General features: G+C 43.3%; 1 protein-coding gene across 3 annotated transcripts in view; it reads left to right on the plus strand.

Annotated features, from left to right (window-relative positions):
* Positions 1-10,002, plus strand: part of raf1a (Raf-1 proto-oncogene, serine/threonine kinase a) — a 16,863-nt gene extending 6,861 nt beyond the window's left edge. Inside the window, exons 2-19 of one of the 3 annotated variants that reach the window (XM_019856585.1) lie at positions 1,519-1,745; positions 1,892-2,004; positions 2,116-2,218; positions 2,304-2,461; positions 2,557-2,646; positions 4,346-4,499; positions 4,861-4,980; positions 5,110-5,134; positions 5,252-5,367; positions 5,464-5,581; positions 5,725-5,809; positions 5,930-6,106; positions 6,184-6,230; positions 6,334-6,452; positions 6,538-6,669; positions 8,781-8,915; positions 9,019-9,196; positions 9,282-10,002. In XM_019856585.1, the coding sequence (XP_019712144.1) occupies positions 1,545-1,745; positions 1,892-2,004; positions 2,116-2,218; positions 2,304-2,461; positions 2,557-2,646; positions 4,346-4,499; positions 4,861-4,980; positions 5,110-5,134; positions 5,252-5,367; positions 5,464-5,581; positions 5,725-5,809; positions 5,930-6,106; positions 6,184-6,230; positions 6,334-6,452; positions 6,538-6,669; positions 8,781-8,915; positions 9,019-9,159 (2,034 nt within the window). In that variant the 5' untranslated portion in view covers positions 1,519-1,544 and the 3' untranslated portion in view covers positions 9,160-9,196; positions 9,282-10,002. Of the gene's footprint in view, positions 1-1,518; positions 1,746-1,891; positions 2,005-2,115; positions 2,219-2,303; positions 2,462-2,556; positions 2,647-4,345; positions 4,500-4,860; positions 4,981-5,109; positions 5,135-5,251; positions 5,368-5,463; positions 5,582-5,724; positions 5,810-5,929; positions 6,107-6,183; positions 6,231-6,333; positions 6,453-6,537; positions 6,670-8,780; positions 8,916-9,018 lie in introns of all 3 variants that reach the window. The other 2 variants (XM_019856584.1, XM_019856586.1) reach the window with 2 other exon arrangements.
* The last annotated feature ends 5,287 nt before the right edge of the window (positions 10,003-15,289 follow it).

The raw sequence follows: 15,289 nt of genomic DNA on the forward strand, positions 1-15,289 counted from the left end.
AAAAACTTTACGGTCGGCATTTTTTTCAAACAACCCTCTACATTTTTGTGTAGAGGGTTTACATCGGTGCAAACTCTTGCGATATTCACGTTGAGCGCGTGCGTCGTTTGCCCTGTCGTCTGTCAAAAACACTCCGACGACAGTTTAAACCGCGTTTTCTGTGTTACAGTCGCGTGCTCGCACCATAACGTTAAGAAAATAGCATCGCACCGTAATGTTAAGAAAATAGCATCCATTGATGTATCGAAAAAATAAAGCGAACTATTTGATGAACACCACGGGCCGAGTAAAAACCGAGGGCGGAGGAGGACGGCGGCTGAGTCTGGAGCGGGGAGAAAACTAAATTGGTGGCGGCGGCGCCGGCCGCGGAGCGGCGGGTTCAATGTCTTCTTGTTTTATGTTTTATGGTTATTTTGTTTAAATTTTTGATGGGAAAAAAAGATTAAAAAAAAAACTTAGTCCGACCTAACGACCCTATGCTGAAATTTTTTGTTACCGGAAACACACTATCTTTTTTGTTTGGCCTAATCACCGCCACCACTGCTGGTTTCAACCAAACCATGTCACATTTGCATTTGTTTTGGTTTTTCTACTTTCTCCTTTTCATTATTTTTGCTGCTGTAAATTGCGAATTTCTCATTGTGAGACAAATCAAGTTTTTTTTTCCATCTTCTTCTTCTCACTGCACCCAGCACTGACTCAGTGATTTCTATTTATTTGCTTTTCACCTGGCAATGGCTTTGTCTGGTGTCCTTGTCGTTTTGGCAGTCAAATCAATCTTTTTGATATTTTTTGCTGATAAACTGTATAAACCAGGGGTCACCAACGTGGTGCCCGCGGGCACCAGAGAGCCCTCGAGGACTACTTGAGTAGCCCATGGGCCTATTCCAGAAATGGCTCATCAGTGATGAGACACTGTGACTCTTCAGGAATATTGGCGAAGCGATCATTTCAAAATGAGAACACTGGCAGATGTGTATAATAAAGAGTGTGGCCAATTTACCGGTATATGTATCTGTTTCACAATGATTGTGAGAAATCGCTTATGTGATCAGTGTCTTCTCAGAAATGAATATCAGTAATCATGAATGAGGGTAGTTCGAGGAAAGAGAAAAAAATAAAAATAATACATTGGGGAAACACTGTCGTCTTGTGGAGCGGCAAGTTTGTAAATGAAGAAGCAGAAATCTTCAGCAACAGATGTCAGTTGGAACAAAAGTCTCAATATTTCCATTTCTGAAAGGCTTACCATGAAGAGTTACGACATCTGGGAGCAAATCTCGTGCAAGCTATTTCCTATAGTTCAGCAATGCTCTCTAAAATTAACCGGGCAATAGACTCAATAGAAATACCTCCCTCTTGTTTCGCTGCTGCTGGTGAGTTTCATACACTTCGGCATGGCGTCTCCACTCTGCATCCCTCTCATTTAGAAAACAGACTAATGTAATATTGATTGTGTCAGCTGATGATGAGAGCTTTTAAAGCATTCAAAGTTTGCGCTTGGTTCATTTTTTCCAGACCATTGATAGCACTTGGCTTTACTGATGGAGCACCTCCAGGGAGCATGGAAGACCCTGAGCAATGGCTTTGGAATGAAAGACTCTGCCTTTGAGGGCCCGTGCCTTTCGCCGACTATCGTCCAGGGATTTCCCTGCCAGCGTCGTTCCTCAGACGACAGCAAGATACCCGACTCGAAGACGAGCAGCACCATCCGCGTCTACCTCCCAAACCAGCAGCGCACAGTGGTGGGCCGATTTCTTTCATGTTTATAGCAAACGGCATCTTGGTGCCGCATCGGTTTTCCAGTTGAGGAAATTCAAACCGTTTGAAGGCATGTGGACTCATGCCGGAAGGCTAAATAATTGCTAATCCACTTTGCTGTCTCCTTTAGGTAAATGTACGGCCAGGTATGACTCTGCAGAGCTGCCTGATCAAAGCCTTAATGGTGCGAGGCCTGCAGCCTCAGTGTTGTGCTGTGTTCAGACTACACCCTGGGCAGAGGAGGTGAGCTTGAAACCTTTTCATGTAGCGTTTGAAAACGGGCAGATTTCCGTGCTTCGTGAGATACCTGTTTTCCTTGATATAAACAGAATATTTCGCTGTTATTTGTCACAGTAAAAAACTACGGATGGACTGGAATACCGACTCAACCTCCCTGATTGGTGAAGAGTTGCTGGTGGAAGTTTTAGATCATGTTCCCCTGACCACACATAATTTTGTGAGTGCCTGAAGTGTTTAACGCTAATCCCTGAATAATCGTCTTTGCCTAAGAAATAAATGCACAAATGTTGCTCATGTTTTAGGTCCGGAAAACATATCTGAAGCTCGCATTCTGTGACATTTGCCAGAAGTTTCTTTTGAACGGTTTCCGTTGCCAAACGTGTGGCTACAAGTTCCATGAGCATTGCAGCACAAAAGTACCCACAATGTGTGTGGACTGGAGCAATATTCGACAACTCCTGTAAGTGTCCCCTCTAGATAAGGTCACTGCAACCAAACAGTTTGTGCACTCAAGCAACAATTTAACATTTAGTTGCCTGATGCCTCTTTCTTCAGTTTGTGTCCAACACCTGGTGAAAGTGGCGCCCCGTCACTTCCCCCGTTAACATCTCGGCGAATGAGAGAATCATTAACTCGCTTTCCAAGGTATGTCTTAGCACACAAATGAACAATGGACTGTATCAGTACATAGCAGGAAACAATTCTGATCATTCAAAAAAAGAACACTTTAGCGGTGTGGTCCGGCGTAAACAGTGAACATATAACTGCACTTGCCACTTGCTGTCGACTGAAAATGACATCACAGTTGCTCTGGGCTCAGGTAACGACCAATCATGGCTCATCTTCAGAAAACAGGTGAGCCGTGATTGGTTTCCCTTTTTTGTGCCTCAGAAATGACATGGGGAGCAGGCAAATTACTCGGTTGACCATCAACATCTCTGTCTCGCACTGGTATCTTATAAACAGGAGCGCAAGCTGGGCGGGAGAAAACAACAATACTGGCTTAGATGACCAGTGTATAAGAGGCCATAGATGGCATGATTCGGTTTTCAGCCTCTTACTATCAACCAATATCCAGTTATACTAAGGTGTAGAACATACTGTATCTCAAAAACCGTTACTGGATGAAGTACACCTCTAAATCAATTTGACACATTTGATGATATTATAGTGCCCGTTGGTGTGGCCTCAGCACCATTTTTTTTTTTTTTTTTTTTTTTTGCAAACTGTCGTGTTTGCTACACAGTTGGAGTTGTCTTCTACTTTGCCTAGAGCCTGAATAGGAATTGGATAAAATCCTGGTTGTAATGACATTCTCAGCTTTATGGGGGCTTACTAGTCCAAGGGCTGATATAACAGGTGTGTGAAAAGAGCCTGTTGTTTCAGAGGCACTTCAAACTGTTTAAAAGCACCGGGAGCTGCCAAATTAGCACCCTCCCAGTGCACCGTGTGTTCCATGCAGAGCAATCCGAAGGACTGTTTTGAAACGTAATTTTCTGGTAGTTGATGACCTGTCGTCCAGTCTTCGGCTAGCTCCAGCAGTGCGGTATCATGCTGGAGGCATACCAAGATGTCAGAAGAACAACACAGAAAGCTGCAGGCTTGTGCTGGCACATGTATGTGTGAATGGTCTGTTTGTGTGAATGTAAGGGCGTCATTCGAGAATTGGAGGATATTTTGCCTTCAAAATTCCTGAAAAATAAACCTTCCCATTTCTGATTTTCTGCTCCATACTCATCAATAAGAGGTGATAAATAATCAAATGGTACCAATTTTTATTACTTGATTTATTTGGTGTTTCCACTATCTTTCACTCTTATCAGAGTTACAAGTGACATGGTTGCAAATACGGATGAATGTTGGCTTTCTCTCAGGAGTAGAATCTATTTTTTTTTGAGAAAAATGGCATTTTAGGGGGTATTCCAGACTTATTTGGTCTTGGGAGCTGGAAGTGATAATTTGCACATATTCATTTCCCTCTAAATAAAAGTTTAATGACAGGAGTCACCACGTTCAAGTGAGAAGAAGCCAATATTTCCACTTTTTCGCCTTCACTAGAAAGAGTTTCGATCACACATTGTGGTGGCAGTAATTGTTAAACATCAGAAAGTAAACACTGATTTTTCAGGCATGCACGAGCCTCTCAAGACAAGCTAAACGTCAATCACAAACCTTGGAAGTGGATAGTCCAGTTGTGCACAAAACACTGCTGACACCACAGCATTCCGAGAACCAAACTTGGCCTGTCGTCAATAACAGTGAGACTGTGCCACGTTTGCGATGAAGAGATCAGATACGTACAGTAGCCTGTGAATCTTACTATTGCATTCTCTCCCCCTTTCAGCTCTGCCCACCGATATTCAACGCCACATGCCTTCAACTATGCCACGCCCTACTCGCCCACAGGCGGCGGTCTTTCCCAGAGGCAACGCTCCACTTCAACACCAAATGTGCACATGGTTAGCACAACACTGCCTGTAGACAGCAGTATGATTGAGGTAACTACACACAACGGGGGACTCTTGGTGTACCGCTAGGATCAGTCACCGTCCCCTAAAAATATCTGACTCTGATACACATCTTGGGCATTGCGACGACCCTCCTGCCTTTGATTTTTCTAATGATGCATTTCTGTCTTAAGTTGCCTGGGCAAGGCTAATCCCCAACTCCTCCTCCCTTGTCCCAGTTTCCCCTTTTACACCTCCACAATTTTCCTGCAAATATTTTATGATTCTCTTCAGTTTTATAGCTGACATTACTCTTTTCATTCCTGTTGTCTTTTCCTCATTTCCTTCCCTGTGTTCCTTTTCATTTTCCTTGCTGCCCTCACTGATTTTGTCATCCCCTGTTGGGGAGTAGCTAGACTGCCTGAATACCTTCCCCACCTCCTGGTGCCATAGATTCTGGCTGAAGAGGAAAGTAGGTATTGTCCACTTCTCCCAGTCTTTTGTTGCAACCTCATCTGAGAGTCCAGAAAAGGTTAGACAGCAGAGCGTGTGTTTTGTGCTGGTCTGTACAGCCTGACTTCCGAACATTCTTACCTGCTTTTACATTGCGGCAGTGAAGGTCAGCCTTATGTGATAGGTTCTGTTTTTGTTGTCTCTCTAGGATGCAATGAGGAATCATGACTCTGGTAAGTTGTTTGCCGCATCACAGCGTTTTCCATCTTTTCGTTGGGTGTAATTGATGTGATCGTCCCGACAGCATTCAAAGACTATGCCCGCCTAATTCCCCGTTGTACTTTCTACAGCTGGGAGTTCTCCCAACCAGAGTCCTACTGGCTGGTCCCAGTCCCAAGCCAAAATCCCCGCCCCAGCCCAGCGAGAGAGGGCCACGTCCTTCAACACTCAGGAGAAGAATAAAATTGTAATTTTTTCTTTGGAATGTCTTATTAACTTGCCCCGGTAAATCGCTTTGTTATGTGTTTAGTCAGTATTGCACCTTTTTAATTTTAACATCCAGAGGCCTCGGGAGAAGCGTGATTCCAGTTACTACTGGGAGATTGAAGCAAGTGAGGTGTATCTTCAGTCCCGCATTGGTTCAGGCTCCTTTGGAACTGTATACAAAGGGAAATGGCATGGTAGGAATGATGGGGGCAGAAAAGAGGCAGGGCCCGCTCTCGGGCAACCACGAATGCTCTCACATTTTCCCTTGTCACGATGCACGCTGCATCACAGCAAATGCAAAAGTACACGTGTCCGTTTTGTTTGTTTAATCAACTAGGTGATGTAGCAGTGAAGATTTTGAAGGTTACCAACCCTACTCCAGAGCAGCTGCAGGCATTTAAAAATGAAGTAGCTGTCCTAAGGTGAGAAATATGGCTTGAGCTCCTGTAAAATTCTATGCACTCATTTGCCGCGCCATTTGGTGACTCATCTTTTTCAATCTTTGATCTTATCTTGTTTCGCCCATCTCCCCTTGCTCACAGAAAAACCAGACATGTCAACATCCTGTTGTTTATGGGCTACATGACAAAGGACAACCTGGCCATTGTGGCCCAGTGGTGCGAGGGCAGCAGCCTCTACAAACACATTCATGTCCTGGAGACCAACTTCAAGATGATCCAGCTTATAGACATCTCCAGGCAGACAGCTCAGGGCATGGAGTAGGTCATACCAAAAAGCCGTTTGTGTGATTTTTAAAGTCGGCACAACCGATTTCATTCGGCGTATTCCTTTTCAGCTATCTGCATGCAAAGAACATCATTCATCGTGACATGAAGTCCAACAGTATCCTTTTTAACAGCTGCGGATGTGTCTCAAATCTCTGACATGTTGCTCAAGATGTGCATTTTCCCAGTGTTTCAGTGATGAATCCTTGACATCAAGGAAGACATCTTTTTGCATGAAGGACTGACGGTGAAAATTGGAGACTTTGGTCTTGCAACGGTAAAGGCCAGGTGGAGCGGCTCGCATCAGGTGGAGCAACCATCTGGCTCTATTCTCTGGATGGTCTGTGAACAAGCGCTCTCATTAGTACAGTAATGGCATGTTTGAAGCATACGCTTGTGACAAGAAATTTGTTGCCTCTTCAAAGGCTCCTGAAGTCATACGGATGCAGGACAACAATCCCTACAGCTTCCAATCAGATGTCTATTCCTATGGAATTGTTCTCTTCGAGCTCATGACAGGAGAGCTCCCGTACGCCCAGATAGCCAACCGAGATCAGGTAGAATCCAGTCATCAACGCATGCTGCGTGTAAAAGGATGCCTTTTGTTCTCGGCCGTTACATTTTAGGTAATTTCTTCACAGCCGATAACTCTCGGTTCCTGGCCACATATTTGGTGCTGGCTAGCAACATATTGGCATAAGCCAAAATAGTGAGCTTGTGCTCTGAAAGCACGATTCCCAGGCCTGTTGTTGCTGTGACACGCAAGTCCTACTCACGCCAATCATTTGGGAACCCATACCACAAAAGTCAGGCTAACCTCGAGGAGGATGATCAAAAGTCTCGTCCAACAGTCATGGCGCATCTCTTTCCTCCAGATTTGAAAAGGATAGAAAAGTGTACGATGAAAATGACTGTATAACACACACGTTTGTCCAATGGCCAGTCATCGCTGCATCTCTGACCAGGCTTGTCAAACTTTTACACCGCAAACAGCTCAACCTGTCAACTGGCTGCCTGTGAGTTTTCATGCCACCCTGAAGCAATCCACAAATGTGATCATAAGGATGTTCATCGCCACTGTAAATATGCTGACAGGTTCCCTCTTACAAGAGAAAAATTTCAACATGTGGCTGAATTCCTCCTCTAACCACTGCAATTAGAACGTACATGCAGCCGTCTGTCCCGAAAAAGGACGCTAAAGTATCCTGTTTGTTTGATTTGACAGTTTAGCTTCACCTTCTCTACAAAGGCTACCTTGATCTTGAATTTTGTTTTCTCGGTATGTTCTGTTAAAGCTATTCGAACTTGCTGTCCAAACGTTGGCCCTGTTCCGACTGGGTCCAGGTGTGTCGAGGAGATGGTGGAAAAACTCAGACATGCTGTCTGAAGGGGGTTGTGGTTGTGGCTTTGCGCTGCGTAGCCATTGACCTAACTTTAGAATCAGTAACACGACTCTAGATGTGTGTGGTTTTATGTCCCTTCTCAGGTCACACGGCCTGCCCTGGATCGTGTATGGCTCCCTACGCACAGTACAGACACATTGTGTTTTTATTTTATATTCAAATTGGAATATCTTGCCCAATGCTCCCATATTTTCTCATTCCTTTGTAATGTTTTCCTACTCAGATGATCTGGTGAGCATGTAGAGGCGGTCCTCGTTTTATGGCAGCAACGGCATACAAATTTGTACACGTGTCGGAAGCCTCATATTAACACAGGCAGTAACCCTTGAAATCATCATTACGGTAGATCTTTGTATGCCCACGAATATAAAACATTCCAAGACAAAATGACAAAACGGTAAGCAGGGCAGTAGCTGAGCCTTGCTTCTTGTTGTACGTCACCGTACGCCACTGTGCAACACTACTACAGTTGTGGCAGTGTAACAACTAAGAATGATATGGTAGAAATAGTGGGTGCCAGAATAAAGGGCCCCATCTAGGCCCCGGCCAGTTCGTCCTTTGACCTGCTGGACTATGTGTGCATTCTTATATGGGTGAGCCACCTCGCCTCAAAATGGTATTTGTTTTTTTTTTAAATATCACAATATCAATATTGAATTATACAAAAATATGTACATGTTCTGTACAGTTGGATGTGCAAAAGAAAAATGTTTTCTTTCTAAAAAGCACACCGCTGTAAGTACTGGCCCTTGATAAATTGAAAATCTTAAATGGTCATTTGATTAAAATGATAGTTTCGTGTATTGATGTTAAACATGTTTGTCTTCGAAGACACTTTTAAGAATGTAGTCAGAATCCAATTCACTGAAGTTGGGATGTTTTGTCCAAAAACGTAAATAAAAACAATACATTGATTTGAAAATCCTTTTCAACATCTATTCATTTGAATACACTGCAAAAACAAGATGGTTACATTTTACTAGTGATGGGAAAATGAAGCTTCACGAACCAGTTGTAGTTTTTACTCCTCTAGATGGCACTCTGTTCACCATCAAGCAATACAGACTTCCAATTTCTTAAACCCCTTTATCTAAACCACCTGTGACTAGAGAAGTCAAAAAATAATGTCATGATGTCCATGAGACCGACCATATTGTATGGTTAATATTAACATTGTGATGTGACATTTTTGTGTCATGTCAGTTATGTTGCCTTAGTATTGTCGCTCCTGTAGTGAGTAAAAAAAGAGTCTTTTTCCCTCTCAGATTATCTTCATGGTGGGACGGGGCTATCTGTCACCTGACCTCAGTAAACTCTACAAGAACTGCCCCAAAGCCATGAAGAGGTTGGTTGCTGACTGCATCAAGAAGTCCAAGGAAGAGAGGCCGCTCTTCCCACAAGTGAGCTGCTGCTTTTTTCTTTCTCGCTTACAACAGATTTCAAAGTCAAGGTGGAATGAATTCTGTTGACTTTTTTTTTTTTTTTTAAATATCAATTTCCAAGATCCTGTCCTCCATCGAGCTTCTTCAACACGCCTTGCCTAAGATAAACCACAGTGCCTCAGAACCGTCCCTGCACAGAGCCTCTCACACCGAGGATATCAACGCTTGTACGCTGACCTCCACCAGACTGCCTGTTTTTTAGAGCAATGGACAGCTCTGCCCCATCGACTGTCCCAACAGTATCCCTACTCGTCCAACTCAGCAGTACAATGCTCACTACACCCAAACCTGCAGCGTATACAGTACTTTAACAGCATTACACAGTATGAAGAGGAAGGCGCAAACGGCAATGGCGACACAGTAGGATTTACCAATAAAAAGGATGGAGACAGAGCCTACCCTGTTGCTGCACATTAGACATACGCAGGTGCCTCTTTGTAAATATATGCACAAACATCTACCTAAAATGATAACAAATGGACATTGAAGGAAGCTCAAGAGAATTGCATCATCTTGACTTGGAAATAAAGCACACAGCAATTTTCTCAACAGTTTTTTTTTTTTTTTTTTTTTGAAGAACATTTTTTTTTTTAACTCAGCTGCTCTCAGAGTGTTAGAGAAGAAAACACTTTTTTTTTTTGTCTTGAAACGCAATGGAGTAGATATGGAAAATGTCTTTTATTTCTTGGTCATTTGGCATCTTTTACATCTGTACATTTTGTTTTCAAGTCACATTGACGCAACTGAAGCCTGTCAAACGATGAGCAAGGGTAACCATGGAAGTCGATGAATTTGCACATTTTGGCAAAAGCAGTAGTTTCCTTTAACGGTCTCCACAACAGTATCTGAGCTGTCCAAACGCTTTGAGCACTCGCTGTAACGAGCTGGACATTTTAGGTAGTTGTTTAGAGTATTTAAAGTGATCTGGGAATTAATTTGTATTTGTTTATCATGTCTCATTCAGCGGGTCAAATGTTTTAATGTCAACTTGATAAGAAAGTTGCCTTCACTATTTTAATAAAATTAAGTTAAATTCTTTGCCAAACTCTCAAGGATTTTTTTTTCGTTCAAAGATATTTTGGATTTAAAAAGGTAATGAATGAATTGTGCGGTTGTCTTATTCACTGATTTAAAAATCCCACACGTCGCTGTAGATCTTGGAGGTGCCGTGTGATGTTTACTGCACCGCATTGGCAAAGTGGTGTAACCTCTCTGGGGAATCCAGCTCAGACACGCCCACAGGGGTACAGTATTCCACTTGGTGGAACAACAATGAAACCACCACACAGGCAAGTGGTGGATTTGCTCTTCCTCATTGAGTGAAAGTGGACTTTCTCTGTAAATGTATTTGTTGGGCCTCTACACACAGATGAATGATTCAGTTTAGCTTAGTTTTTATTGAATGTCATGTACGATTATACGGGCCCGGCCCACATGGGTTTGTCAGATTCATATACACACACACACAAAACTACACGATTTAGAGAATTCCATTAACCTGGCATGCATGTTTTTGGAATGTGGGAGTACCCAGTGAAAACCCATGCAAGCACAGGGAGAACATGCAAACACCACACCGGAAGAGCGTAGCCTCGATTTGAACCCACCTCCTCTGCACTGTGAGGCGGCCGTGCTAACCAGTTGGCCACCCACCATGCTGCCCTGCGTTGGGAACCAATCAGTTGGGTAATCATTTACCTGGATACGCGATTACAGCATTTTGATGATGATCGAATCATCGAATTTCCATCAATAACCATTTTCAAGAGCAAACAGCTCAGCAGTTTGCAATTAACACTGTCAAAAGCTTTCTGAAAATCGACAAAGCATACAAAAGTAGACTTTCCTTCTTGTTTTCTAGCATTTGCCTTGGTGATGAGAATAAATGTGATTGATACAAGGTCTTTTCTTTTTAAACACATTCTGTTCATCAGCAAGTAGATTATGGAATTCCAAGTATCACGACAGTATCTCATTAAGAATGCTGGAGTACAGTTTATCGACACAGCTGAGGAGAGTTATTCCTCTGTAATTCGGCAGGGTTTGAGGTCTGACTCTTTGGAATAGGCTTGGTTATAAAAGCAAATCACAACTTATAAAGTACTGAAAACAAACCAGGTTTTTTCAGCAACTCTGAGTAAATTATTAAATCCAGTCGCCTTCTTAAATATAAGTTTGTCCACAGCCTTTCTGACTTTGTCTTCTTTGCTTTCAGAATTAAGATGTGGATCAGCTCAAACCTCAGCCAGCAACTCCATTTCATGTTTGAGATCAACTTGATTACAAAATAACAATCTTCGCAAAATGGCTCTTCCTGGAAATAAAGCTTCAAACTTGGTTTCCCACCTATTTTTTTCAACTCCATTTCTATCTCATGACATAATGATCCATTCTCTTGGGCAGTGGTGTCAAACATATGGCCCGCGGGCCGGAACCGGCCCACAAGGAGGTTCGATTAGGCCCGCAGGATCATTTAAAAGTGAAAAGATGCATGAAAGACATGGAATGAATATTTTTAATAAGGTGCAATTCATGGAGTATCCGTTAGGGGGACACTGTTTTGATCAGAGTAAAAGACAACATTGTTTTGATCAGAGAAGACAACAGCAGCATCAGTCTGTCACTGAGACAGACCCAACACAGCAGACGCTATCAAGGACATGTGAACACTTTATTCTTTACACATTTAAAAGCACTCTCCTTAGTTTGTAAGGTGTAGGCAGGGATTACATTCGGATTTTATATGCACGTGTAAATGGTTTAAAAATTCCTTTCTTTATAAATCTCGTTTAATCTTAAAGTGCATGACTATATTTTTCAATACCAATTACTTGTTCAAGTTTTGTGCCTTTGTACAATCGGTGGGATCAGTTGCAATGCATATATGTGAATGCAGTGGCGGACCCTGAGGGCCAGCAAGGCCTTCTCTGCTGGCCTAAACATTCTCAGAAAAGTTTCTGAGAATAACATTCATTCATTCATCTTCCGAACCGCTGGATCCTCACTAGGGTCGCGGGGGGTGCTGGAGCCTATCCCAGCTGTCATCGGGCAGTCGGCGGGGGACACCCTGAATCGGTTGCCAGCCAATCGCAGGGCACACAGAGACGAACAACCATCCACGCTCACATTCACACCTAGGGGCAACTTAGAGTGTTCAATCAGCCTACCATGCATGTTTTTGGAATGTGGGAGGAAACCGGAGTACCCGGAGAAAACCCACGCAGGCCCGGGGAGAACATGCAAACTCCACACAGGGAGGCCGGAGCTGGAATTAGGCTCCTGCAGCGCTTTGTGAAATTGTATATTTTGCTACAGTATTATCAGGCCAGCGGCCCGGTGGTCTACTGGTTAGCATGTCAGCCTCACAGTGCAGAGGTGCGAAGTTCAATTCCAGCTCCAGCCTTCCTGTGTGGAGTTTGCATGTTCTCCCCATGCCTGCTTGGGTACGCCTGTTTCCTCCCACATTCCAAAAACATGCATGGCAGGTTAATGGAGCACTCTAAATTGTCCTTAGGTGTGCGTGTGAGCGTTGATGGTTGTTTGTCTCTGTGTGCCCTGCGATTGGCTGGCAACCGGTTCAGGGTGTCCACCGCCTACTGCCCGAAGACGCCTGGGATAGGCACCAGCACACCCCGCGACCCTTGTGAGGATAAGCGTATCTGAAAATGGGTGGATGGATGGATTATTCGGCCAAATGCTTTTGGCCCTGTCCCCTCCGCAGTGCAGTAAATAACAATTTTGCTAACATTAGGACCGCTGGTGTCATTTTTGTCAACGTCCATTTACTTCTACATTGACTTCACTACTGAGGGCCGGTCAGAGACTGTGGGCAGGCCAGATATGGCCCCTAGGCTGCACTTTGCCGGGCTCTGCTTTAGTCATTTGACACGACTCTTTACATTTGCTTTTGTTTCACCTTTTCACCTCTGGCAAGTTCTACTGGATCATCAGGACTAGGGCAAAGTGGTCTTCTTGAAAAAGCCATAATAACAGAGGAATGCAGTCAAACGTGCATTGAATTCAGCCACATAAACAGTTGACAATCGAGTACATTGCAGCCATAGCACTTTATTACCGTACGTAAGCATGCTAAAGTGTGTCCGCCGTACCAGCAGGTGGCAGCAAGTATCTCTCTTTTTCCACAGGGCTGTAATTACGCTGTTTTCTATGTTATTGCTATTTATTATTTGTTATTTTCTACAAATATATTGCTAATGCTTTATTTATATTGCACTTATATTGAACTGTGTACAGTTCTTCTGAAAAATTTATTTTGTGCAATGAAACACTTTATTCCCCCCCCCATCTTGCTGCTGTAGACTGCATATTTCCCCAGTGTGGGACTAATAAAGGTTATCTTATCTTATCTTAATAATAGCTGTTCATTTCTAAACCACAGGAAGGACATGCTGCCAATTCTAATTAATGATCAGACCCTTTAAAAGTGTTACCGTAATTGCAGCTTTCACAGTGGTAGTCAGATGCTCCATGAGCCATTTGCAATAAATTCAACTCCTCTTTTGGGCCCTTTTAGTGAGTGCAGTTTACGAATGTTTGAATGGTCTCTCATGTCATAAACATTAAGCAGTGGTCACCCAGAGGGTTCCAAGATTAGAAAAATTAAAGCAACTCCATGTGAACATATCGGATCATAAATGCATTGCATGATGCTTTTGCGTTACTGATAATGTGAAATGTACGGAATAAGTGCTGCTTGACGAGCCTATACAGTATTGTGTTCATGTATGTGACGTCACTGAAGGCCTCAGGTTGAAATGCACGGCCCGCCACTGTGTGAATGATAAAAGTGAATTGCACATTTGTCTAAGGAAATCTAAGGAGCTTCATGAAATGTTTTGTAAAAGATCTGTTTATTAAATTTCAACATTTTCCTAAAGTTCTTGTGCTTCTTTGGACCAAAACAAAGGAAAGACATTATTTTGGTTATTTATAGCAGAGTATGGTATAATTTTAATGGTCCGGCCCACTTTACATCTACCGAGGCCGTATGTGGCCCACAATGTGAAATGAGTTTGACACCCCTGCTCTAGGGTTACCACAAGTGGAATATTTTTAACTCTCCTTGGACCCAATTTATTTACCAAAATCCCAGAATGAAACATGAAACTAAAGGCGGGGAATATTTTGATATGACATGCCTTGAAGATGAATGCATATTAGGCCCTCATCTGGTATGTCAAAAAATATCTATTGAGCGGCAGCATTGATTGTCAGAGAGCCAAGGGAAAAAAAAAAGACAACGGGAACTCAAATGTTTGAATGTACAGCTCACCTTGGTGCCATTCCTGACTGCAAATAAGATGAAACTGGAGTCATATGTTGCACCGAATGACCACATTTTTATGGTTCATGCGTGTGAAAAGTCAGTTCCTGTAATGTTGGGGCGGTAGTGCCAGAGAGCATCCAAGAAAAGATCCATCCTCTGCTGTGTCAGTCTTCATGACTCATTGATGTATTTTTGGGAAATTGACATCAGCCTCTATTTTGAATCTTTTTTTTTTCTAGCCCTGAATGTGGCAAAAGATGATGGTGATCTAATTGGAACCACGTCTCCTAAAAGGCATAGCCTGATGTCATCCAAGGTGGTGTCAGCTCTACTAACTGGCAAACTGACACATTTTGCTCTAATTGCTTAATGTTCTATTTCTGCGTTTTGCGCAGCCACACTGACTGGCCAAAATGAAATCAACTGAGGCCAAACGTTAGGCATGACCTGGCTGACATCTAGCGGGTGTTGCTTTTTCCAAAGTGACTTCAGTACTCACACAGTCTAGTACACCCAGACATCATTTCATTTTTGGGGACAGCATTGTGGTTTTCCACCACAAGAAGAGTGTGTTTATCTTTGCTGCTTGGGCCTCTGGGTTTTTCATGTCCCCCTACGTCACAGGTGTCAAACTCCAGTTCTCAATGGCCACTATTCTGCATATTTGAGAGTTTTAGCCTCCTCCAACAAGCCTGATTCAAATGATCAGCATCGTTATCAGGCTCCTGCAGCGCTTTGTGAAATTGTATATTTTGCTACAGTATTATCAGGCCAGCGGCCCGGTGGTCTACTGGTTAGCATGTCAGCCTCACAGTGCAGAGGTGCGAAGTTCAATTCCAGCTCCAGCCTTCCTGTGTGGAGTTTGCATGTTCTCCCCATGCCTGCTTGGGTACGCCTGTTTCCTCCCACATTCCAAAAACATGCATGGCAGGTTAATGGAGCACTCTAAATTGTCCTTAGGTGTGCGTGTGAGCGTTGATGGTTGTTTGTCTCTGTGTGCCCTGCGATTGGCTGGCAACCGGTTCAGGGTGTCCACCGCCTACTG

The sequence above is a fragment of the Hippocampus comes genome, unplaced genomic scaffold (assembly GCF_001891065.2).
Source record: "Hippocampus comes isolate QL1 unplaced genomic scaffold, H_comes_QL1_v1.1 scaffold283, whole genome shotgun sequence".
Classification (NCBI taxonomy): domain Eukaryota; kingdom Metazoa; phylum Chordata; class Actinopteri; order Syngnathiformes; family Syngnathidae; genus Hippocampus; species Hippocampus comes.